General features: G+C 50.7%; 1 protein-coding gene across 2 annotated transcripts in view; it reads left to right on the forward strand.

Moving 5' to 3' along the window:
• Positions 1 to 2,463: 2,463 nt before the first annotated feature.
• The window catches only part of MRC2 (mannose receptor C-type 2), a 52,434-nt gene continuing 29,174 nt past the window's right edge, over positions 2,464 to 25,723 (forward strand). For both annotated transcript variants that reach the window (XM_060645780.3, XM_060645781.3), the window contains exon 1: positions 2,464 to 2,749. In XM_060645780.3, coding sequence (XP_060501763.2) covers positions 2,623 to 2,749 — 127 coding nt within the window. In that variant the 5' untranslated portion in view covers positions 2,464 to 2,622. The remainder of the gene's footprint in view (positions 2,750 to 25,723) is intronic.

Raw genomic sequence — 25,723 nt, forward strand, 5'->3', positions numbered from 1 at the left:
AAGTAGAGGAGGGCCTGGGTGCTAGTAAAGGGTCCCATTGAAAGCCTTAGCCCTCTCAGGACACCCACCACTCCTGCAGACTGTGACCATGTTCTGTTATCAACTGATGGTGTGCAGGATCTTGAAGCAGTGGGGGACCGGCCGGATTTTCCAAAGAGAACTGCCCAGACATGGCCCAGCTCTCTGCCCTCCGAGTTCAAGATCTAAGACAGATGGTGGCCGCAGATGTGGGCCCAGACAGTCAGCAGAATACAGCATGTAACCCTGACACACTGGAGCAGGAAGTCTCACGCTCGGCAGAGACTAGAATAGGGCTTCAGAGACTTGGCCAGACATCTGTCCCCGCGAGCGCAATGCGCTTGTGCTCCTCAGCCCCCGAGCTGCCTGCCGTCTTCTCTGCCTGGAGGATGGCAAAAATTGGGTCTATTTTCCCCACTAAACAAAACTCTTCTAGGGCTACGACTGTTGGCTGATCTTTGTTCCCCCAGCAGCTAGCACAGGGCTAGCAATCAGTGGTCATGAAGTGGGTGAATGAAGAAATGAGAGAGCATCTCCTGTGTGCTGGGGACTCTGTGTCCTGTGCAGGCAAGTAGTGGGGCTTTTGGACCCACGTGATTGACTGGTGAGGTCAGGTAGTTGGCTTCTGCCCTGCTGGTGGCAGGAATGGTGGGGAATGTTGAACCGGCCCTATTCCAGAACATGGAGGGCTCCTCGGGTACCCTGCCTGAGTTCCCCTTCAGAAGAAAGGGGACCGCTTGGTAAGGACTGCGGCCAGCACATCCAAAGATAAGTCAGCAGCCTGTAAGATGACTTCGAGAAAAAGCATCCTGTGATCTGGCCTCTCAGGACAGAAAAAGAGCAGCTTAGTTAAAGCTGGCCAGTCGTCAACCCCTTGTAGATAACAGGACTGTGAACAGGGGAGGCCAAGAGGATGATCTTTGAGGCAGCCCCAGCATGGCCAGTCACCTGCAGAGCACTGGGGTCCTGGGACATGCCACATCAAGAAGATGTGTCCCAGAAGGCACTTGGTTCTGTCAGACTTCCCCAAGCCAGCTGTGCAGTGCCAGGGGCTCCCCTGGCCTGGTGGCTAACCATTTTTTTAGGGCCAAAGTATGGATAGTGGGAATCTTTTCCAGGGGACTGTAGGCGATTTCACACGGGTGCTCACTTTGGGGCCCTGCAGCCTCTGGACTCACATTTGCCAAGAATCTCAGCCCAGCAGAGACAGAGTTAAATGAGCATCTCTGGCCCCGTATTCTTACTGCAGAGATGGGGAGGGGAAGATTTACTGAAGGTAGTTAAAAAGAAAAAAAAAAAAAAAGCTGAGTTCCCTATTTCCAAAAATAGCACCGAGGTGGACAGCCCAGGAAACAATAAAATTTATATTACAGTTTCCTAGTGTTTTTATTGGATTACTCGTGGTGGGAGAACGTGAATCTCCTTTGCATTTAGGGTCTCTGAATGCCTCAGTCCTCCTTCGAGCCCAGAGATCCCAAACGACTTTCCAGAGTTGCTCAGGGAATCAGAGGTAGAGCTGGGGCTAGGCTCCAACATCCTGACTCCCAGTCCAGTGCTCTGCACTGCGGTGACCTGTTGCATAATACGGAATAACTGTGGATTGTCTTTCCTTTTATGAAATTTCCATTCGGCCCTCTGCGACCGGCCAGCAGTATGGTTGCTGGTAAGAGTGAGGACGTCTGTCTTCAGTGGACAGATTTTTCTCTAGGTTTCTGGATGCAACCGCAACTAGCAAAAGCACTGCGCCCCTTTGCGCCAAGGACGCTGACCCAGGGGTCGCGCAAATGCTAAAACGACGTGCAAGTGTTTGCGCTCCGCACACGGCCGGGGGCCCTGCCTCCCCCTCCCCCCAATCTTCGCCCTGGTGGCCGAGCCCTGGGCTCCGCCCCTTTCCCCCCAGACCCGACCAGGGGTCCTCCTAGGCGTGGAGGTAGCGGATGCTCGCCAGAGCAGACGTCCGCAGAAAGGCGGGATAGAGGGGGCGCCCGCGGCAGGGCTCTGGCCGCCTGGGTCTGCCGCGCGCCCCCGCCCCACCGAGCCTCGCAGCCCAGGTCCCGCCACGCCGTGAAGTTTGCGGAAACTTTTGCAGTCGCTTCCCCGCCCGCGCCAGCCGGGGAGCTGTGACGCAGCGTCTGGGGCTCCAAACCCGGACTGAGAAGAGAGGGAAGGCGAGGCGGGGAGAGGGAGGGCGACGGAGAGCGAGAGAAAGAACGCACGCCGGGGTCCTCCTCGACCCCGCGGATCCTCCTCTCCGCTTCCCCTTTCTTTCCCCCTTGGCGCTCTCTCTGCGGCCCGGGCCCCGGCCCCGCGCCCGCCCGCGCCTCCTCCCCTTCCCATCCCACGCTGCCCGCTTCCCTTCCCCTCTGCCCCTCAAACCCTCCTCCGGGTTCTGCGCTCCTCCCTCCGCCCTCCCTCCCCCCCCCCCCCGCTCCGGGCCAGCCTCCTTCCCTCCTCCTCCCCTCTTCTCCCCGAGAGGCATCACTTCGTCCCGACCCGAGGAAGACGCGAGCCCCTCGCGGGCGGTCGTCACAGCCCAGCGCCCGCTCTGCCACCGCGCGCCGCGCCCGTGCGCCCTCGGTCCCCGCGTCCCCCAGCGCCGCGGGCATGGGGCCCCGCCGGCCGGGCCCCGCTCCCTGGTCTCGTCACCTGCTGCGCTGCGTCCTGCTCTTCGGGGGTCTGCACCTCGGCCACCCCGGCGCCCCCGGGGACGCCGCCGCCTCCGCCCTCCCGGGTAAGGCGCTGCCAACTTGACCAACTTTGGGGGCCGGGCCGGGGAAGGGGGGGGCGCCGGGGAGCGGGCCGCTCTCGACTTTTCCCTCCTTTTTTTTTTTTTCTCTCAGAAGCGCGTGTGCGTGTTCGTGTGTGCGTGTGCGTGCGTGTGTGTGTGTGTGTGTGTGTGTGTGTGTGTGTGTGTGTGTGTGTGTGACTGGGTTTTTAAAAATCGTCTCCGCTTTTCTGAAAGCGGGGTGGGGAGGAGAGGGGAGGAGGAGCACGCCGGGAGGTGGGGGAGGACCTGAGTGGAACCAGATGTGGCAGGCGGCGGGGGAGGGGAGCTCGGGGGTCTCGAGCTGCCTCGGAGGAAGAGGGCGGGCTCCGGGAGGACCCCCGCGCCCGCCCTCGCGGACCACCCGGCGCCGGCCCTGCCCTGGGCCCGGAGACCTGCAGGGCGCGTCCGGGGAAACCAGAGGCTCCCTCCAGGCCAGTCTCCTTGCTTTGCCCCAGGACCCATACGTTATTATTGTTTTCGAATTATTCGTAAGGGCTCCTTTGCCCTTCCTGGCATCTCGGGGGCGTTTATATTTTCTTTTCCACACTTGTTTTTCAAGGACAGCTTGTGGCATGTGGCAACCTCACTGTTTGAAGGAAACATTGTGGGGCACTTTTGTGCCCCCAGGATGCAGCGACAAGCTGGGCACTGTGTGTGTGTGTGTGTGTGTGTGTGTGTGTGGTGGTGTGTGGGTGGCTCTGACCAAACTGGCACCCCTCCAGAGTAGACAGACCTTGGGCCCCAAAAAAGCTGCTAAAGATGCAAAAATCCAACCAACCAACAAAACAAAAAACCGAACTTGTGCCTTTTCTTTCTGCTGCTCTTTCAAAGGGTGACAGTGACGTGTGGGGACAGACAGACCCCTCACCAAGAATCTGAGAACTAAAGGGAAAGATCTACTTCCGGAGGTGGGGGGGGGTGGCGGTGCAGGAGTCAAAGCTGGAACCTCCCAGGAGTGTAGTTACTACAGCCCCAGTGCTGGGCCCAGCTTCATCTTGCTTTATGTTTAATTTGCGGATGGGGGTCAGTGGAAGGGGACAGTAGTGCAGTGTTTGCAGTTTTGCGCAAAACCCAAACAGCCCCCCGGAGGGTCTGGGTTCTCTAGCCATGGCCGATGCTTGCTTGCTTGCTTGGCCTGGGCAGTGTGACGTAGAGGACCACGACACGTATTTGCCCGATTGTGCTGTCCGGATTGTGTGGATGGGAGCGATGGGGTTTGGAGTGACCCACATTCACGCCATGTAGACACCCCACCCCCCACCACTGAACTCCACACCCACCTGGAATTGAATGTTAGACGCAAACCAGGCAGCATCTCCCTACCCCCCGCTGTCCCCTGCCTCCCTGCCCTCCTGCCTGTGTCTTGCTCCTCTGTGAAGGATCCCCCAAGAGGCAGGGTGGGAGGGGTGGAGGAGGATGGCCCTTCCAACAGCCCAAGAGCACATTTGAAAGTCAGGCCCTGGGAGAGTGGTGGCCTAGATGCTGACTCGGCCTTTTCCCTCATGGAGCTTTTGACAGAGGGAGCTGGAAATGCCTGGGGAGAGGCCCCATCAGGGAGGGGGAGAGGGTCCCTTCTCCCTTGCCGTCCCCCCTCTTCTTGCCCTCCCTCGGGCTGCGTCTCAGGACGTGTAGCCCCCACAGCCTCAGAGGGGCCCCTTCCCAGTGGCATCGCATTGAACACCCCCGCACGAAGCTTAGGTGTGGGCAGGGAGGTGGCGGTGGGGGGACGGGTCCCCACAGCGGCAGTGGAGTGATGGGAAGGAGAAGTTGTTACCAGTGCTATCCCTGCACATCATTGTTCCCTCGGCCGGAATGCCGCTCCTCTAGGCCGCAGTCCTTCCTCATGCCCCTGTACCTGATGAATTTGGTAGCCACGGGTGGGAACAGTTTACCGCCGTCAGGATCCTAATGGTCCAGGAAATGCTTGGGGGGGATGGATTGGGCTTGGCAGGCCAGTGTGCTGGGGCGGAACTTAACCCTGGGGGGTGGGGGTTGTCTGCGAGTGGCTGTCTGACCACCAGCAGGGGAGCCCTGTGGGGTGAGAGTATGGGGCACCACAGAGCCCCTTGGGGGCAGCGAGGCAGCAGTTTGGCAGTGCCTTGTGGGTGTGTGATGGCAGAACCCGTCTCTTCTCCAGCACCGTGGAGTGCCCCACACAGTGTGGCTGGAAGACCTCTTTGTTAATTGCAGGGTTGGTGTGGGTTTTTTTTTTTTTTTTTGTAGCATTCACTGCTCAAGGCTGAACCAGATACTTGGGGGGGGGGGGGGGCGGGTGGAAGGTACAGAAGAGTGTAAGACGCATCCTCAGAGCAAGTTTTGTTGGAGGCGGGAGAAACTGAGTGGGGCAAAGGGTCCCCAGGGCTCTCTGTGGGACCAGGCTTTGCAGCGGCAGGGAGGGGAGCCGAGAGGGAGACCCGGAAGGTGGGCTAGCTGTCTGGGAATGATGTGGGTGAGTTGGGTGGAGGAGAGGCTTGAAAGGGGAAGCCGGCCAGGTGGCTGGGAGGCCAAAATGGGGGAACCACTTGCTGGTGGGGGTGGGGAACCCCAGGGACCCCCTGGGGTTTCTGAACAGAGGAGGAAGGGGATGCTGACTGGAAAGAGGGTTGCTGGGGTCCCGGGGATCAGGTACCCAGGTTGAAGGGTGAAGAGACCTTGGGAGGTCTTCCTGTGGGGACAGACCACTGTCTGGAGAACAGGGAGGGAGACGTTCCTTCTGAGAGGCAGGCAGGTATCCCTGCTGCTGCCAGTCAGCCAGACAAATAGCCTGCACTTCCGGCCCCGCTCCTGGTGAGTCACGGAGTTCAGAGCCTCCTTATTACCCGCCAGCCCCCCAAAACCCAATCTTCCCTGCTCCACCCCGCTTGCCTTCTGTGGGCTGCCAGGGCCGGGGTGGCGCCTGGCTTGAGCCGCAGTTGATGCTGGGGAGCTGGCCCTCCGCCTCAGGCTCACCTGGACAAGGCGAGGGCGCAGGCAGGGGAGGAGGAAGCCCAGGTCTTTGTCCCCATCAGTGCACATTAGAGAAATCTTCCCTTTCTGATGCTTGCGTGGTGCAGGGATTTGGGCCGGTGAGATGATTTCAGAAGTGCCATGAAATTCTCAGAAGAGTATTCGTTTGGATTCACCGCTAATTTAAGCCCTGTTGCACCCTGCGGAGGGATGAGGTGATAACAGCGACGGCTACCATTATTCATGGGCGCTACCATTATTCATGGGCCGGGCGCCGCGCCCAGGGCTCAATAGGCAACAGCTCTTGTATCTCACAACCCTGGGAGGGCGTCACCACCACCGGCAGTCAGCAGATGCGAGATGTTAAGTCATGTGCTCGAGAGCACACCGCCACAGCGCTAGAAGGTGGTAAAAGCAAGATGCGAACGCAGGTGTGGCTGCTGAGCCTGAACACTTCGGTACCAGAACATGCTGCGTCTCCGAATTACGTGGTATGTGTTAGGAAAGGCTGGAAAATTCTGCTGGGTGGGTTTTTCCCCACTAGCTCTAAGCTCTCTAGAACATCCTCTCGATGAGTCTGTCCTGAGAGGAACCCTAGGAAGACGGTAGAGCGGGCAACCCTGTGTTTATTTATACCTTGGCTGTGTCAGGGGGCTTGTCTCTCCCCCAGTCCCACTGGGCCCAAGACACAGGGACTGAGACCTGCTCAGCGTCCTCAGGATATCTGAGATGCCCCCTCTGAGGAGGCCTCCATAAGCGAGTGACGGAAGGGGTCTGATGGAGGAGGAGCCAGCCCTCCTCCCCCCGCCCTGCACCCCAGCTTCCCAAAGGTTAGGGATTCATAGGCTCATTCATTTGGTCCGAGGATCGTGGGGCTGCGCTGAGAGCAGGGATGGCTGTGGCCTGTTCTTTTGAGCCCACCTCCGCCTACCCCTCTGGTGGGGGTCCCTGGACTTGGAGGGCCTGGGCACTGCTGACAGGAGTGTCCCTTCCTGTTTGGTCCTTCATGAGATGGGAGGGGCCGCTTCCCATGACTGGATCCTATAAATCTGGGTGGGGTGGACCATGGCAGTGGTGATGCAGCTCTTGGATCTCACCCTGGGCACTGCAGATCCCCATTACTCCTCACTCCTCAGTGGTGTCAGTAAACAGGCAGGCTGGGTGAAGGCCACACAGTGGCATCTGTGACCCTGGGGACCTGACCTGCCGGCATCAGCCAGCTCCAGCCACTTAGGGGACAGATTGAGTCGGTTCCCAAGCTTCACACGTGGCCTGATGGACAACGCCAGGGGGGTTCCTGCCCTTCCCCCTCCTCTCCCCTTGACTGTGCAGACCCCTCCCATCCTCCTTGGCCACAGGGTGGGGGGATGGGGGGATGGGGGGGCTGCTTCTCTGCTTAACCTCAGCCCTGCCCTTCCCCACTTCGGTTCCTCTGACTGTGCATTCTGCCCCCACAACTCTGGTTGTGTTGCTAGATGATGGCTAGGAGACCATAGCCTCTTCCCAGGTCCCCCGGCCCCCGCACCTTCCCCCTGTCCTTAGCACGGTCTGCTCCATCCCCCCTGAACCTTCCTCTGCCCCGGGATGCCCTTCCCTTCTTCCTCCCTGGCTCCTGCCACTCTGCCTTTCAAAACTCAGGAACCTAGGGGCGCCTGGGTGGCTTAGTCGGTTGAGCATGCGACTTCAGCTCAGGTGTTGGTCTCACAGTTCGTGAGTTCGAGCCCCACGTCAGGGTCTGTACTGACAGCTCAGAGCCCGGAGCCTGCCTCGGATTCTGTGTCTCCCTCTCTCTGCTCCTCGCCGCCCCCCATGCTCTGCGTCTCAAAAATAAATAAACAAACAAACAAACAAAAGGACTCAGGATGCTGGGAAAGACACAAAGGAGTCTTGGTCACTGCCTCGGGCTCACCTGGGCTAAGGGGAGACCAGCATGCAAACACTGCACGTGGGGCTAAGCCCCAGCATGGGGTGGGGTGCCCTCTCTGTATCTCTTTCTCTGGGTCACCTCTGGGATGACACAGTGACACACTTTTGTCCTGAGCTTCCTACAGGTAAAAACAGGAAGCCAGATTCCCATCTGTTCCTGGCACCCTCCCGAGAGTGTCTGGAAGGGAAAGCTGATGTGGTCCCCCCACCCGGCCCAGGTGTAGACTGAGGCAGAAGCAAGGTGTGCCCAGGAATGTCCCACCTCCCCTCAGTCCTCCAGAAATGTAAATCAGGACTGAGGTAAGGCCGCTCACCAGCTGTGTGAGTTTCTTCATTTGTAAAAGGGGAAAAATAAAACAAAACCCCCTCTTAGGGGTATCATATTACACAGAGATGAGATAATATGTGTATGAGATGCATGCCTGGTACAGAGTCAATTTCCTAGCAAACCGTATTAAATTATTGCTATTTTCATTATTATTAGGAAGGGAGAACACGAATACCAAGGGACTTAAATGTGAAAAAACACAGTCCTCAACAGATGAGATCCTAACTGTAGCACTTTTGTTTGGAGATCAAAGCCGGTCTAAACCTGTTACATCTCAGTGACACTTCACCAGCTACTCTGAAAGTAACCATATTTTTTCTGAACCTCAATTTAAATCCGAAAGGAAAAAAAAAATCCTATCCTCAGTTGTTCTTGCTCCTAAAACCCTTCAATCCCCCACCTTCCCTCTTCACTTCCCTTCTTTTTTTTTTATTTTATTTTTATTTTTTTTTAACATTTTTTTTTTTTTATTTATTTTTGAGACAGAGAGAGACAGAGCATGAATGGGGGAGGGGCAGATAGAGAGGGAGACACAAAATCGGAAGCAGGCTCCAGGCTCTGAGCCATCAGCCCAGAGCCCCACGTGGGGCTCGAACTCACAGACCGTGAGATCGTGACCTGAGCCGAAGTCGGATGCTCAACCGACTGAGCCACCCAGGCGCCCCTTCACTTCCCTTCTTCATGAAGCTTCTCCAGCTGACCTTCACGTAGGAACTGAGGAGTTTCCTAGACTGGACTTTAAGTGTGAAAACCCAGACAGTCCCCGGCAAATGGAGCTGCTTCCTGACCCCCGGCCACTGTAGCGTGCTGCGTCTCAATGGTCCCGGTAACTAGGCTCCCGGATTATTAATTCCAGAGACCCTCCTCAGGCCTCACCTTGCAGCGTGGGGGTGCTGTCGATACCCTCGGTTTAGAGAATGCATGCTCGGTGGAAAACAGACCATACGGAAGTGAAACATAAACAGTTTGGGGTCCTCCCTCCCCTCAGCCCACAGCTTACAGTAACCCCTGTCATGGGGTCATCTTCCGGTTTTTATGCATATGCACACACACACATAAATACTCCTTTTAGACAGTTGGGGCCTCATTTTATACTCTATGGTGTGACAAAGTAATTTTTATTTTATAATATTCTTGTGGGTCTTTCCATGAGAGGCTAGAGAGCTGCCGCATCCTTTTTTTTTTTTAATTTTTTTTAATGTTTATTTTTGAGAGAGACAGAATGCGAGTGGGGGAGGGGTAGAGAGAGAGAGATGAGACCCAGAATCCAAAGCAGGCTCCAGGCTCTGAGCTGTCAGCACAGAGCCCGATGCGGGGCTCAAACCCACAAACCACGAGATCATGACCTGAGCCAGAGTTGGATGCCCCACCGACTGACCGCCCCCCACCCCCCCCGCCCCGGGTGCCCCACTGCCACCTCCTTAATAGTGCCCAGGATTCTGGTGAAGGGGTGTACAAAAAAACTCCTTTCCTACGGATGGACACTTTTTGAAAATTCTCTCCTCCTCTGGCCTTTGTCACTCAGTTTGCATCCGTGGTCACTGCCTCCTGTCTTCCCCTCCATCCTCAGTGCAGAGCCCAGCATTGCTGCCACATTTGTTCCTAAAAGGCAGATTTAATCCTCAACAGAACAAGGTCTGAACTTTCAGAATTGGGAATTTGAGGGCCTGCTGAGTTCAGGTTCTACCCTTTCTCTTCAACCCCTGGCACAAATCAAACCGACCTACTTGCTGTCGTGCAGAGATGGCCCTGGTTCTGCCCAGTGCAGCCTCTGCTCAGGCTTTTCTCCCAGCCTGGAGTGCCTGCTTCCACAGGTCCGAGTCCCGGCTCATACCTGAGGCCTCAAGTTGCCCTCAGCTGGAAGAAGCCTTTCTTTCTAGAACTCCTCTCATGTTTCATCACTGCCACCTGCCTGGTGGAGCCACTCCTTCCCTTCCTGGACTCCGGGACAGGCATTTATGGCCCCACACTGGCCCCGCACAGTGCCTTGGACACGGTGGCATTTAGTAAGTAGTTACTGAAACAAAAAAAGGAAAGAAAGAAAAGAGCAGACCAGTGTTCCAAAGAACCTCCCGTCACCGGTTTTACTGAGGTATAATTGACCTGTAACATTGTATTAGTTTAAGGTGTGCAGCATAATGATTTGACACACATATATGTTGTGAAATGATTGCCCCATCCATTGCCTCAAATGGCTACAAAAATTTTTTTCTCATGATGAGAATTTTTTTTTGTAATAGGCAATAAGGAGAGCTATCCTTCCAGAGTTTTAGATGACGTCACAGTCATGAAAAACATATGGCATGGAATTAAACAGAAAAGAATCCAATGGACTGGAATAAATTCCAGAAGTAGACTTAAACTTGTTATAAGAACTTAATGGGAGAAACACCAGAAACAACACATTAGTGGGGGAAAGAATCTTTACTTTTAAATATTATTGGACAAGTAGATTATAATTATTACAGTTTTAATTTCAATCTATAGCTGATCACACTTAAGGGAATTTATAGGGCCTGTTGTCACATGTAAAGTGAAAAGATCGCTAGCAATTAAAGAAATTAACTTTCTTTAAATATGTAATTAAACTAGCAAAAACAGAATATCTAATCTTGACAGCTATGAAGACACCAATCTGTATGACTAGGGCACTATAAATTGGTTCGGTTTTTCAGGATTCAGTCTTTCAGACAGTATGTAAGAAACTAGTTATGTAAGACTCCATATCCTTTGACCTCATTATTCCACTTTGGGGAATTTATAAGGCATTAATCCCAAAGAAAAAAAAATGCTCATAGTAGTGCTATTTATAGTAGCAAAACAAACTGGAAACCGTTTAAATGCCAGATGGTAAGATAATGGATAAGCACCTAAGGTGTCTTAACACAATGGACAATTTATGTAGCTCTAAATGGCAAATATACAACTAATGTCAGTGCATGCAGATGTGTCTAAGAAGGCAAGTTCTCATGACCACAAGGCAATCTTACAAAACACTATGCACATGCTAGTAACAAGTGGAGACACATGCCTTATCACGGACCTTCATTTTTCGTTTATTCACTTAACTGTTTTGGTTTTGTTTTCCTGAGTGCAGACAATGTGCCAGGAGGACCCCCAGGGGTGGCTCAATTAGTTAAGCGTCTGACTCTTGATTTTGGCTCAGGCCATGGTCTTGCCGTTTGTGAGTTTGAGCCCCACATCAGGCTCTGCACTGACAGCTCTGAGCCTGCTGGGGATTCTCTCTCTTTCCCTCTCTCTCTGCCCCTCCCCCATGTGTGCTCTCTCTCTCTCGCTCTCGCTCTCTCTCTCAAAATAAATAAATAAACTTTAAAAAAAGAAGAAAGATGGGAGCCATAGACATCTCTGCAATCTCAGACATGGGGTTGGGAACCTGAGAGGAGAGAAGCTGTGAGTGAGACCAGCCTGGGCAAGTAGGAATTCAACTGGAAACAGCCTTGCAGTCAGTCATGGCCCCCAAGAAAGGATTTTCTGGTATAACCCCAAAGATGCTTAACCTCATTTCTGAAGGATCTGAGGCTAGAAGAGCAATGCTGGTTTAGAAGAGCCTGGAAGCACTTTATAATAGCCAAACAAACAAATGTACATTGAAAGAAATATGGATAAATTACAGAGTATAGACACACAATGAAATATAACGCAGCAGTGAAAGTAGTGAACCTCAGCGACATGCGTCATCATGGGTGAATCTTGGAGACAGAATGTCGAGTGGGGTAAAAAATCCCAGAGTACTACTTTGATATTATACTTCCTCAAGCCATTGGAAAAGCTGAGAAAATAGTGAACACCCATATACTCTTTACCTAGAAGCACCAACTGTTAACGTTTAGTCACATTTGCTTTAGCTCACTGTGTGTGTGTGTGTGTGTGTGTGTGTGTGTGCGTGCGTGTGTGTCTGTCTGGTGAAGCTTTGAGACAGTTGTAGGCATGACATTTCACACCTAAATACTTCACCATCAACTCAAAACATAGACATTATCCTTTATAATACCATAATCACATTCAAGAAATATACAACCTTTTTTTTTTCTTACATGCAGTCCTTGTTTGGATTTCTCTAGTTGTCCCAAGAATACCCTTTACAGCTGTTTTTTTTAAAGTCCAGGATCCAATTTGTTGTCATGTCTCCTCAATCTCTTTTATTCTAGAATAGTTGCTTGGTCTTTTTGTCTTATAAGCATTGCATTTTTTTAATGACTTCAGGCCAGTTGTTTTGTAGAATGTCCACAGTCTATATTTGTCTGATGTTCACTCATTACATTCATGTTAAACATTTTTGGAAAGAAAACTACATGGGAGATGTTGTGTCCTTTCCATTGTGTCACATTAAGTATGTTTGTTCCTCAGTTGGTAATGCTAACTTTGGTCGCTTGGTTCATGTTGTTTACCAGATTTCTCCACTAAAAAGTTATGTTTTCCCCTTTGTGTTTAGTAGATAATCCAAGGAGCTTCAACTAAAACAAGGAAAGGAACAGCTAAAAAAGCAAAGTTATTAATAGCAGCACTATTCATAATAGCCTCAAACTGCAATCCAGCCCCAACTAAAAACTACCCAAATGCCCATCAACAGTAGAAGGGATACATTATAGTAGCCCCACACAAGGGCATAGTATAGAGCAATGAGAAGGAACAATCTGCAACTCTGTGCAACAGTGTGGATGAAGTTCACAAACACTGAGCAAGACGCAAGGGAGCTCATGATCCCGCTAATATAAAATACAAGAGGCAAAATTAATCTATGCTGTTTGAAATCAGGAGAGTGGTTACCATTAGTGAAAGCAGTTGTGACCAGAAAGAGTCTTAAATAAAATTTAAAAAGAACAACACACAGGGAAGAGAGATCTATTATGTCTTTGGCAAGAAGCTCATAGAGGCCAATAGGGAAAAACACAAGAATCTCCAGTAGGTTTTGTTTTTGTTTTTTTTTTAAGTTTATTTATTTCAGGAGAGAGAGAGTGAGAGGGGAAGAGAGGCAGAGGGAGAGAGAATCCCAGCTGGCTTCATGCTCTGTGAAGAGCCCAATGCAGGGCTCGATCTCACAAATGGTGAGATCATGACCTGAGCAGAAATCAAGAGTTTGGCGATTAACCCACTGAGCCATCTAGGTGCCCCTCCCCAGTAGTTCTAAGGCATCTAAAATCAGAATAGGTAAGACAGCACAGGCTGTGAACAGAGTTTTGCAAAGAAGACGAGTAACAGTATCTAATAAGCCTATGGAAAATGTTTAAAATTACTAGCAAACAAGGTACCATTTTCACCCCTGACGATAGTGCCAACAAAGATTGATGTAACAATATGTTCAATATAACATTATTTATAATTATGAAAATCTATAAATTGAAGACTATTAATAGTGAATAAATGAAAGGTAGTATACAGCGCCTCATGGAATAGCATAGCCATGAAAATGGTTTTTACAAAAGTTTTTAGAGACAGAAAAATCCTTTTGCTGAGATGTTAAGGACAAAAACAAGATTCAAAAACGTCTGTGTAGGTGTGTGATGTATCTGCATATATAATGTGTGTATATATATATACACACACACACACACACACTGTACACATATATGCATATTATGTGCATACACATGAGTATATAGTGTATTTTGAGTCTATAGATAAAATTGGTAGGAAAGTCATACCAAAATTTAACAGATTATAGGTCACATTCTACTGTTCTATACCATATTGTGTTATGTATTATCCAACAAGGGTGATTATAGATAAGGCCTTTTTTTTGTTTGAACACGTCTGCGTGTTTGGCAATTGGGAGGCAGGGGGCAACTTTCTCCTCGTCCAACCACGTGACGCCAGCAGCACTCCCCTGACTTCCACCGCGTAACTGGTCCGAGCCCGAAGCACGTGACTCCGCAGAGCCAATCAGGGGCGCTCTGGAAGGGCGGGCCTTTCTTGGGCGGCCCGGACGCCAAGGTATCTGTCCTGGGCTGCGGTTCGGCCAGGCGACAGCGGCCTGGCCCCGGGAGGCGGGAGGGATGCTGGGGAGCGGGGTGGGCGGCCCTGGGGCCTGAGACGCTGACCTGCCGAGACCTTGGCTGCGGTTTTCCCCCCGCTGTTACCCACCCTCCTCTCCCGTCGTTTTTTTAAGTGCCGAATCGGAGTAGGGCCTCTCCACCCGGGGCTCAGCCTTCGGGGCGGGTTTTCCGGAAACGCAGGCAGGTTCCCGGGGCGAGCGCAGGGTCGCGGAGCGGCTGTGGGGACCCACCTCCACGCTCTTCCCCTTAACAGCCCTCCAAACGCGAGGCTGCCCCTCTCTACCTTGTACTTAGCCGCCGAGTGTGTACAGAAGGGGGCTAGGGGAGAGGACCCACGACGCTGAAGTGCAAGTTTGCACTTAGACAACAGCAGGACACAGCACTCTAGAAGCACTCGGTAGCACTACGTACGTCCCATACTGGAGAGCACATCAGAAGGGCGCCAGTTAAGGGACGGGCTTTTGGAAGGCTTTGTGCTTTTTAGAATTGTATACGTTTCTGTATAACACTGTTTGTGCAACAAATGGGAAATGGAGACTACACGAATATTTACTGAGCGCATCAAGTCGGCCAGAGTCAATGTTAAGCAATTCCACGTATACAATATTTTAAGTCTCCTATGCCTCCCTTTCACAGATGAGGAAATTGAGCCAGAAACACTCAGAGCCAGGATTACATAGCTGGTGAGTGGCAGAGCCAGGGATGTAATGCTGGCCTGTTTGGTTCCTTCCATGGTCTTCTTTTATTTTACAAATAAGTATTGATTAATGTATAATGAACGTTTGGGAACCCACCACCTAATCCAAGACAGAGGACATTCCAATACTTCTGTCTAGCTATGTGCTTCTCATCTGTCTTCCTCTTCATTCCCCCCAACCCAACTCTGCCCTGAACTTTGTGTTTATCAATCCCTTGGTTTTAAAAGTTTTAATTCTTGGGGCGCCTGGGTGGCTTGGTCGGTTAAGCGTCCGACTTCGGCTCAGGTCATGATCTCACGGTCCGTGAGTTCGAGCCCCGTGTCGGGCTCTGTGCCGACAGCTCAGAGCCTGGAGCCTGTTTCAGATTCTGTGTCTCCCTCTCTCTCTCTGCCCCTCCCCTGTTCATACTCTGTCTCTCTCTGTCTCAAAAATAAACGTTAAAAAAAAAAAAAATTTAAAAAAAAAAAAAGTTTTAATTCTTGAAGTATAACATAAATATAGGAAAGTGAACATACAAATGTTCAGGTCAATGAGTTTTCACAAACAACACACCCATGAAGCCAGTGCTCAGATCCAGCAAATAAGAGCATTACTAGTATTACTAGTATTCCAAGTGCTTGTAAAGATGTTCCGTGGCCTAATTAGACATGAACATTTTTTCTTTGTGAACTGTGTTCCTATCCTCGATCATCTTCTCGCTTCAGATCTAAGCGGCTTAAAATTTTGCAGGTGTCTGTGTTTTTCTCATTGACTTACATAAGCTTCTTGCTGCATTTGTTACAAGTACCTTCCAGTTTGTTCTTAAGTTAATTTTTTTATTTGGGTGGCACCTGGCTGGCTCAGTCACACAGCATGTGACTCTTGATCCGGGGTCATGAGTTTGAGCCCATTTTGGGTGTAGAGATTACTTCAAAAAATACATCGTAGGGACATCTGGGTGGCTCAGTCGGTTAAGCAGTTAAGCATCTGACTTCAGCTCAGGTCATGATCTTGTGGTCTGTGAGTTCGAGCCCCACATCAGGCTCTGTGCTGACAGCTCAGAGCCTGGAGCCTGTTCCAGATTCTGTGGCTCCCTCTCTCTCTGCTCCTCCCCTACTCATGCTCTGTGTCTTTCTCTCTCAAAAGTAAATAAACATTAAAAAAATACATTTTGGGGTGCCTGGGTGGTTTCGTCAGTTGAGCGTCTGACTCAGTTTCGGCTCATGTCATGATCCTGGGGTAGAGGGATCGAGCCCTGCATGGGGCTCTGTGCTGAGTGTGGAGTCTGCTTAGGATTCTCTCTCTCTCTCTCTCTCTCTCTCTCTCTCTCTCTCTCTGACTCCTCCCCCACTCGTGCTTTCTCTTTCTAATAAAAAAAGAATACATTTCCACGATTGTAAAAAATTGCACTTACTTACAGCATTAAAAAAAATCAAATAGAAACAAGTTACCAAAAAAGAAAATTTACCTGAAATCTCATCACTAAGAAACAACCACTGTTAACATTTTGGAGAATATCCTTCCAAATTGCCTCCCTTCTCTCTCCCCTTTCTTTTACGAAACTTGACATAAATGTTTTCATGTTGTTTTGTAACATTCTTTTGTATGCCAATACGTTATTGAAGCATTTCTACCCAATGCTTCTGTTGGTTGGGTAGGATTCCATTGTATGGTTATACCATAACTTACCCCTTGTTGGACATTTGGGTCATTTCTCATCTCGCTGTTGTGGATAATAACTCTGTATGCATCTTAGCACATTGGATCTACGAAATAATGGGTATCCTGTCTCAGGCTGGGGAGGTGGCTTGACTGGAATCAGTTTAATGCATCCGGACTCACCCAGCTTCTTTGTTGTTACGAGTCTCTGCTCCTTGGCACAAGGACTAGGTGTTTTGTCTCCCCCATCTGTAGACTTTCCCGGGGAGCATCTCTTCTGGTTTATTTCTGTAATCTCCCTTTCCAGATGGGCTGAGTTTAGTGTAGAACTCTGCACATATAGGTTGAGGTCACTTAGGGCTACATTTGAAACAAAGGACAGACACACACACACACACACACACACACACACACACTCTCTATCTTTTTAAAATTAGCAAATATGTTCATTGTAGAAAATGCAAGGAAGAGAAAAAAACCCACCAGCTATCTCTTAAGTCAGTGATAACTAACCACTGTTGACACTTAGGTGTATACAGTGGTTCCGAAACTCTGGGGTTGCCTGGGAATCTTGTTTACAATCCAGATATTCCTTTACTCTGCGGTTCCAATTCAGTAGGTCTGTTGCCAGGCCTGGGCGCCTACATTGCTCCCCAGGCAATTTAGACACTCAAGTTTAAGAACAAGAAAGTACCAAATGTTTTTCCAGACATTACTTGATTTAAAAGAAAATAGAGGGGTGCCTGGGTGGCTCAGTTGGGCAACCAGCTTTAGCTCAGGTCATGATCTCACAGTTTGTGGGTTGAGCCCCGCATCAGGCTCTATGTTGACAGGTCAGAGCCTGGAGCTTGCTTCGGATTCTGTGTCTCCCTCTCTCTCTGCTCCTCCCCCACCTGTGCTCTGTCCCTCTCTCTCAAAAATAATAAGTAAGCATAGACATTTTTAAGGAAAATAGAAGTGAGATTGTTTTGTTTTAATATTTTATTTTATTTTAGTTTTTAAAAATATTTATTTATTGAAGTAGTGTCTACACCCAGCATGGGACTTGAACTAATGACCCTGAGATCAGGAGCCGCATGCCCCACTGACTGAGCCAGCCAGGTGCCCTGCATTTGTGCTTTTGAAGGCTTTTGATATATGTTGTCAAATTCTCCTCCAAGAAAGTCACCCTCCTACTACCATGGAGGTTACTGCTACTTCCATAAGCTCACTTTTCGCTGGGCAGGTTGGTGAGGCCTTTCTGTCCATGGTCTCAACCAGTACTGCCAACTACCTGGTGGGTAGTACCCAGCACGGCCCCTGGCACAGGCTAACCCTTTTCTCCACTGAACAGATGACAATACTGAGGGATGAAGAGGTCACATAACCAGTTTGAGAGCAGGGATTCAAACCCAGCCTTGTATCTGGAGCCTGAGAGCTCTTAACCACACTATGATTTTATTTATTTTTTATTTATTTTAAAATACATCTTGTTTTCTTTTTTTTTTTAATTTTTATTTTAGAGAAAGCACACGTGAGCAGGGAAGGTAGCAGAGGGAGAGAGAAAGAGACAGAGAGAGAGAGAGAGAGAGAGAGAGAGAGAGAATCTCAAGCAGGTGCCACACTCCTGGAGGAGCTGGACTCAGGGCTTGATCCCATGACCCTGGGATCACGTCCTGAGCCGAAATCAAGAAGTGGCCATTCAGCCAACTGAGCCACCCAGGAGCCCCACCACACCATGATTTTAAATTGATATCAGAGAGTGATGGTTGTGGGAGCAGTACTTTTTTTTTAATATGGTTCTAAAAAATGTACGAAAGAAATCAGGAAAAGGCATCGGAGGCTGGGGAGAGAGAAGTAATATGAGGGGACCGGCACAGACGTTCCTTTGTAGGTCAGGTCTAGTGTGTTACTGTGGGTCTGGGTGATGTCACAATGGTGGTGGCTGTAGTGCGGTGTTGTGTATGAGACCCTTTGTTTCCGTCCAGGGCAAAGCAAGTTACATTCACAAACATTGGACACTGAGGCAGGTTCTGTGGGATATACTGAAATATTTGGTTTCTTCAAAGGTGTTAAGATCCCCTGTGTCTTCCTTCCCTCAGTTTTATTTGCTCTAGAAACATTATAACAATATAATCGAAAGTTATGTGTAATCCCAACCTCCTGGCACAACAAATAATTTTGTGGTTTCACTTTATTCCCTTCTGTTCATTGTCCATATGGAGATCTGTTTTTAAGAGGGTATAATTTAGAGGATGTTAAACCCTTACCCATAGGACACAGCTTGCCTTCTCCCTCCCCTGGTCCTGTTCAATTCAGCACACACATAGGGAACGCCTGCTGTATGCCATGCGCTCGGGAGGCGCGTGGATGAGACACAGCTCTTGTTCTCCAGGAACTGGTCACTGAGGGAGACAAAACCCTAAAAGGATCGTGTCAGTATTCCATAGACTTCTCTCCCTGTAGATCTCCCCAGGAGTCTGTGAAGAGTCAGGGAGAATATTTTATAATTCAGTTTACGGGTAAGAAGAGAGTCCCCTGGGGCGCCTGGGTGGCGCAGTCGGTTAAGCGTCCGACTTCAGCCAGGTCACGATCTCGCGGTCCGTGAGTTCGAGCCCCGCGTCAGGCTCTGGGCTGATGGCTCAGAGCCTGGAGCCTGTTTCCGATTCTGTGTCTCCCTCTCTCTCTGCCCCTTCCCCGTTCATGCTATGTCTCTCTCTGTCCCAAAAATAAATAAAAAAAAAAAAAAAAAAAAAAAAAAAAAAAGAAGAGAGTCCCCTAACGTCATTGAGATTGTAATGGCAGGATCAGAACCTGAACTCCTGAGCCAGATCTGAGATTTCCTTTCCAGCCTCCTTCTTGTAGGTAATGGGGCCCCGCAGCCGTGTGACTGCTTGAGCCCCAGAGAAGGTCCCGTGCAGACTCTGTCCACCCGCTGTCCCAGCATCTGCCAGGCCGAGTGGTGTGGGCGCTACCCCACTCCCTTCCACACTCTCCCTTCCAGCTGCGTATTTTGTGACCTCATTTTCCCTTTACAACGGCCCTTGGAGTTTATTTCTGCAGAACCGGAATGTGGTAGGGACCAGGGTACACCCCAGGCCGCCCTAACTCTCCCAGAGACCCCCTCGCTTTGCCCTGACACACTGTGCGGCCTCTTCCGCCTGTATCTCCCTTCCAGGCCCACCTGGGGAGGGGCCGAAAGTTGAGAGGCCAGAAACAAATGGTGGCTGCCAAGGCACCCACGGGAATTGGGGGGAGGATCCTGCGTCCGGACTGTGAATTTATTTTTCTTTTAATTCTGTGGAAGACCAGCTTAAACACTTTCGTCCTTGGCCTTATTTCCTCTTATCGTTTCCTCTCATCCAGATAGCAGCATCTGCTAAGCCTGGTTCCCAGGCTCTCTGCTGCAAAACAAAGATTCTTGAGCTCACAGCCGCAGTCAAGGCAGAGGCTCTTGCTTAAATATCAAAAAATAGTTATGGCCCTTCCACTTACCGAGGACTTATCAGGTACAGAGCATCTTCAAGCATTTTCTTGCATAATCCTCCCAGAAACCCAGGAGACGGGCCTTATTAATGTCCTTCCAAAAGCAAGGCTTGCAGAAGTGAGGCAGCCAGCCCCAGGGCCCACACAGGGATTTGAACCTGGGTGGGTACAGATTGCAGAGCTCATCTCCTAACTGCTCCACCGCTGTGCTTCCCGGAGAAGGTGTGGGCAAGGTGCTCTCGGCCTGTCATTCCAGAAGGCGGCAAACATTTGATCTTCGGCATATCATGTTAGGGAGATCTAAAGAGTGCCACGCTTTGCTTCTAGAACCAAACAAGTCATCTTTGGCTGCTGCCACGTCAGAAGGTCAGGAAGTTGCCAGAGAGCAGAGGAAAGGGGTCATTATGAAATGTGTCATGATTTCTCAGAGTCTTGTGCTGCGATTCAGAAATGTGTTACGAAAGGGATACGACATGTCACAGGGACATTGTGCTTGCAATAGAGCCTCACTTAGAGGACCCTCCCCCCCTTTTTATTTTTGGTTTTGAAATAGGCATAGCTCTCTGGTCATTTTTTTTTTAAGTTTATTTATTTATCTTGAGAGATAGAGAAAGTGCAAGTTGGGGAGGGGCAGAGAGAGAGGGATAGAGAGAGTATCCCAAGGAGGTTCCACACTGTCAGTGCAGAGCCCCAGCCCAACCCGGGGCTCAAACCCAGGAACGGCCAGATCATGACCCTAGCCAAAGTCGAAGCTTAACTGACCAGGCCACCCAGGCGCCCCCTCTGGTCACTCTTAATAGAGACCAGGATACTGAAGAACATTTCTCCTCTCTGATAAAAACAGTCGTGCAAACATGATAATATGTGGCTGCTTTCATTCTACCTCAGTGTTGGGTTGGGGACTGGGGGGTTTGCAAAAGTGGTGGGTGGGGACTGTGGCAAGCTAGTGAGCGCCCTCCCAGGTGGGCAGCTCCACCCATGAACCGGGACTGGCTGCCTGTGGACACACTGGAAACTGGAAATCCAGATTATTATGTAAAATCTGTCTCTCTCTCTCTCTCTCTCTCTCTCTCTCTCTCTTTAAGTAGGCTCCATGCCCAATATGGTGCTTGAACTCGCAACCCTTAGATCAAGAATTGCATGCCCTACTGAGCCAGCCAGGGGACCCTCTGAAATCTCTTCAGTTTTAAATGTTGCCTCACTTTTCTTTCACACACTGTGATGACCAAATATAACCCACCTGTAGGTTATCAATTTAAAGCACCTGGAATAAGTTGTTCAGTGCTCAGCTCTGCACCCGGTCCTCTTGGACTCCCCTCTGAGCTCTGCCCCTTATCAAGCTGTTATCAAGCTGTCTTAATCTCTCATTTAATACCTTATGTTCCTCATCTGTCAGGTGGAGATGGTAATTTTACCTACTTCTGAGGGCCGCTATGAGAATTAATGAGAAAAGGCTTGAAACCTGGCACCTGGTACCTAGCAAGCCCACAGTAAACATTAACTTTTATATTTCAATACTTTTACATATCATTATTTGTGTCTCTTTCCATAAGTGCAGGGTGACGTTATGTCCTAGTTTGCCTGGGACAGCCCTGGTTCAATCTTGTGGTACATGTGTAATTATCATGAACTCCCCTTGTTATTTTCAATTTTAGACAATAAATTATATGGTCAACCTATTTAAGCAAATGCTGGCATTGTGCCATTTAGGACTTTAACAAATTGTATTTCAAATGAAAAGATCATGGTTCCAGTTGACAAGTCACTTAGGCTTTCCATGTTTCTGTTTCCACATTCTTGTCAAAGTTTCAGAAAAAAGAATGAATCACTGAAGTATAATTAGTAAAAGTTTCTTGTGCACACACCAAAGATTGCAAACCAGGAGGACTCAAACCAAAACATGGAATGAGGCTCAGCAGTATATTATTATAAAGCACTTAGATAGTGTGGAGGCAGTGATTGTTTATACTTCACAGTGATTAGTTATAATATTAGAGCTTTCTTTTTTTTTAAGTTTATTTATTTATTTTTGAGAGACACACAGAAAGTAAGTGGGGAAGGAGCAGAGAGAATGGGAGAGAGAGAATCCCAAGCAGGCTCTGCACTGTCAGCACAGAGCCCGATGCAGGGCTCGAACTCCCAAACTGAACTCACCAACCGTGAGATCATGACCTGAGCTGAAACCAAGAGTCCCATGCTTAACCGGCTGAGCCACCCAGGCACCCCTAATATTAGAATTTTCTTAAATGAAAGGGAAATGGTTCATGGTTATCTCGTATGAATTTTGGGGATCCATTTAAGTTTTGCTTATGATTTTCAGAGGCATACGTTAAGTATTGACCCAGTTCAAGTTAGATTTGCTTGTGTTGCAAAATAAGCTAAATTAAGCTTTGCTTTTATGACTAAACTGGTTTTGTCTGCTCAGGGAATTTTCAAGTCTGGTCTCCCTATGTGTTTGATTTCACTATTCTAAAGGATTGACAAGATGAATTCTAAGATTCCCACAGTCTGTGTTCATTTTGTCATTTGACAAACATTTATTGTGAGTCCAGACTATGCCAGGCAAATGCCCAGCATGTGGAGAGGCCAGAGACGGAGGCCAATAAGGACCTCTCGGGCAGCGGGGTGGGAATCCCTACCAGGTTTTAAAAGTGTTATTTGAAAGACTTATCTAGAAATTGTTCACAAAATGTTTCTAGTGAATGGAATGTTTATATTTGAAACCTCAGTTTCTAGCAAACAAACCATTACATGCAGTGTAATTCTCTACACATTTCTATCTTGTGAGTGGCTATCTAATTTTAAAAAATTATTTCAGTGTGGAAAATTGGAAAATACAGAAAGGCCCAAAGGAAATTCTTCCGTTGACTCTTCAATGAGCCAGGGGCCATCTAATGTTTTAGCTTTAGGTTACTCCTCGCCCCCACACACCTCTGAGGCCACTTTGTCAAAGCTAAACTTTAAAAAGCTGCTCTCCCCACATTTGCGTATTTCCTAATAAAGTAATTCTCCAGCCATCCATCCATCCTCCATCAACCAGGTATGGAATACCCAACCTGGCGCTGTGCCTGGGGCCCCAGACGGCTCTCTTGTCAGCGATATAATGAAATTGTCCGTTCGCGACTTCATTGTCCCAGCGACTGCACTGCTGGGCAGGTGACTTGGGCGCCTCGCCTCCAGTCCTGAAGCTGGCTCTTCGCGGGCGGGCCAGTGGGGTTGGACGGTGCCGGCCCAGAAAAAGCCACTTCCTGCCGCGACCTGAGCGGGCCGTCGTTGTGAAAGCGGCCCCCTGGGGGAAGGAAGTGACTTTGCGCTGTTTATTTTGGCTGCGGGCTGGCAGACGGCGCCGGGGGCCGCGGGCCGCGCAGACCCGGCGTTCGCAGAACGGGGCCGTGGAGCCGGTGGGCCGAGGCCCCGCGCCGAAATGCTGGGGGCGCGCTGCCGAGAGGGGGCGCCGGGAAGGGGGGCGGCGCGGCGCGGAGGGGGGCGCGCGGCCGGGAAGGGGGGCGGCGCGGAGGGGGGCGCGCGGCCGCGAGGACCCAGAACTCCGGGGGCCGGCGGCCCCCTGCCCCCAGGTCCTGGGGCGGGGTGAGGAAGGGGTCGAGGTGTGCCCGCCCCGGGGATGCTCCCGTGAGGAGTCCAGCTGGGGAAGGGGCACAGAGGACAGGCCTGGGAGCCGACGGTCCGTCCGGAGCTTAGAGGCGTGATCGCTTCTGTAGGGGCCCGGCGGCATCCCCGTTTCATCCTGCCAGATGGGGCCCGGGAAAGGACAGGCCGCAAAGATTGTGATGCCTTAGTTTGAGGAGACAAAAGCCGGCAGAGGGTGAGATCAAACACCACTAAATCGCCAGAGGGGAGGCCAGGGCCTGAGAGTATTTGGTTCCCAGAGAGCCCGGAGGGTGGGGGCCGAGGGGTGGGGGTGGGGGGACCCGGCAGAGTTGCAGGAAGGTGAAAATCGCCTCTCCGATTTTACGAATAATCCAGGTCGCTCCCACCCGCTTCACGTACCCCCTCTCTTGCGTTTATTACGTGGACGTGACAAGTCCACCTCAACCCGTTCCCGCCCAGAGTCTGCTTTAACATCTTCCTGGGATGGAGCAGGTCACATTTTGCAGCACATACGTTTTAAGGGGGGAGAAGAACACCTCTAGAAATTACTGATAGAGGAAGCTCACCATGGCTGGAGGGAGAGAGGGAGAGACACCACACACACGTGTGACAGCAGCAGAGGGGGGCTGCGTGTGCCGAGTTTGGTCACATGCACTTTAAGCAATGGAGAGCAGGCAGTTTGGCCCCGCTGGAATGCAGGGGTGGTTGGGAGGAGGGAGGAGAGTGTGAAAAGCCTGGAGGGTGGAGAGTAGACGGAAGCCCACAATCGCCCAGGATTTGGGTGGAGATATCGCACAGTTGGACAGGGCATTGGGCCCCTGTGTCTGTAACTGTCCTGCCCTTCTGTGAAGGGATGCCCCGCCTCTCCCATCCAGGTCCAATGTGCGCATGGACCTTCTAGCAGAAGGTAGGGCAGGGTGGGGTGCTGGGTCCCCAGGGTTAGCTTTTCAACAGGGAGGGGCTGGCAGCTTCTGCTGACTCAGGGACATTTCCAGGCCTGGCCTCAGGGCCAAGCAGCTTATTGAAAGCAGCTGCTCCTCTTGGCTGGTGGCCCTACTGGCCCCTGGCTCTCCCTGGGATGACCCTTTGCCTCTGCGTGGCCTGAGGAGGCCTGAGGAGAAGGGCCAACTACGAGAGACTCAGTGGTTAGAGGTCACCCTGCCATGCCCCCGGGGACCAAATGTGGTCAGCCCCCAGGGCTCACCAGCTGGTCCCTAGGAGCTGAGCCAGGCTGGTGACTGGGTCCCCAATCTTTGCTCTCGCCATTCCCCCACCTTGGAACACCTTCCCTTGCTCTTGTCTCTGCTGGTGCCTCTCAGGGTTTTGTTTGACATGCCTCTCATTCAGCAGATTTTGAGAGTCTGTTGAGTGCCAGACACTCTGCTAGAATTAACTTCCCCTCTGCTTCCTTCAGCACCGTGTCTTTCTTGTAATGGAGAGCAGCCGTCTTATCCGAGGTCAGACCTCTGGCTGCCTTCGCTGCTGGGCTGAGTGCCGGGAAGCTGCTGGGACAGCTGAGAGCTTTGCTCCTGAGAGACAGAGACAGTTCTGAATCTTTTGCACTCAGCCTCAGGACTCCGCCAAAGCATTGCGTGTACCTCACAGCAGATGGGAAAGGAAAAGAGGCCACAGTGAGAGTCAACAGGGAGGGAGGAGACAGGGGCTCCTCAATGTAGGGCACATAGCCTTAAAACCCAGTTGCTTCTGAGCACAGGCATAAATGTCTAGGCTGACGACTTGGAGATGTCTGAGAAGGAAGGAAGTGTGGACACTGCAGCAGAAAGATTCCTGTTATCTGGAAAATCCATGCTTTCCAACACCTTCATCCCCAGCCACGCAGTATGAATTGGACCTGGGGGTTTTACACACTGGCTGACGTGTTGCTTGTAACTTTTTCATGGATTGCTTCGTGAGTTCTGCCTCTCCGGCTTCATTGTAAATGTCACGAGGCCAGAGGCTGCATTGTCTAATTTCCCCGTCGTACCTAGTCATAAATGCTTGTCATCTGCACAAGTGAGAAAGCCTCTGGGGGAGCAGGCAGAAGGGTGATTAAGGAGGATGGGGTGGGGGTCTGGCCTCCAAGTACCTCCTCTGACAAGCCCAAGAGGCCCATTGCTGGTCTGAGGGTCAGAGGGAATCCTGGAATGGTAGCCTCTGGGGAGTAAGGAGGCTGGGAGAGAGGCTGTGGCTCCAAGACGCAGGGTTGTGTGTTTATCAGGGTCCTTTTGGTTACAAGGACAGAAACCCTTGTAGACAAGCTCAGCACAAAGGGGGAATGTGGCTGCCAATGAGCCGGAGTGATTCACAGGCTGGA

Source organism: Panthera onca, chromosome E1, assembly GCF_046562875.1.
Source record: "Panthera onca isolate mPanOnc1 chromosome E1, mPanOnc1 haplotype 2, whole genome shotgun sequence".
In the NCBI taxonomy this organism is placed as follows: Eukaryota; Metazoa; Chordata; class Mammalia; order Carnivora; family Felidae; genus Panthera; species Panthera onca.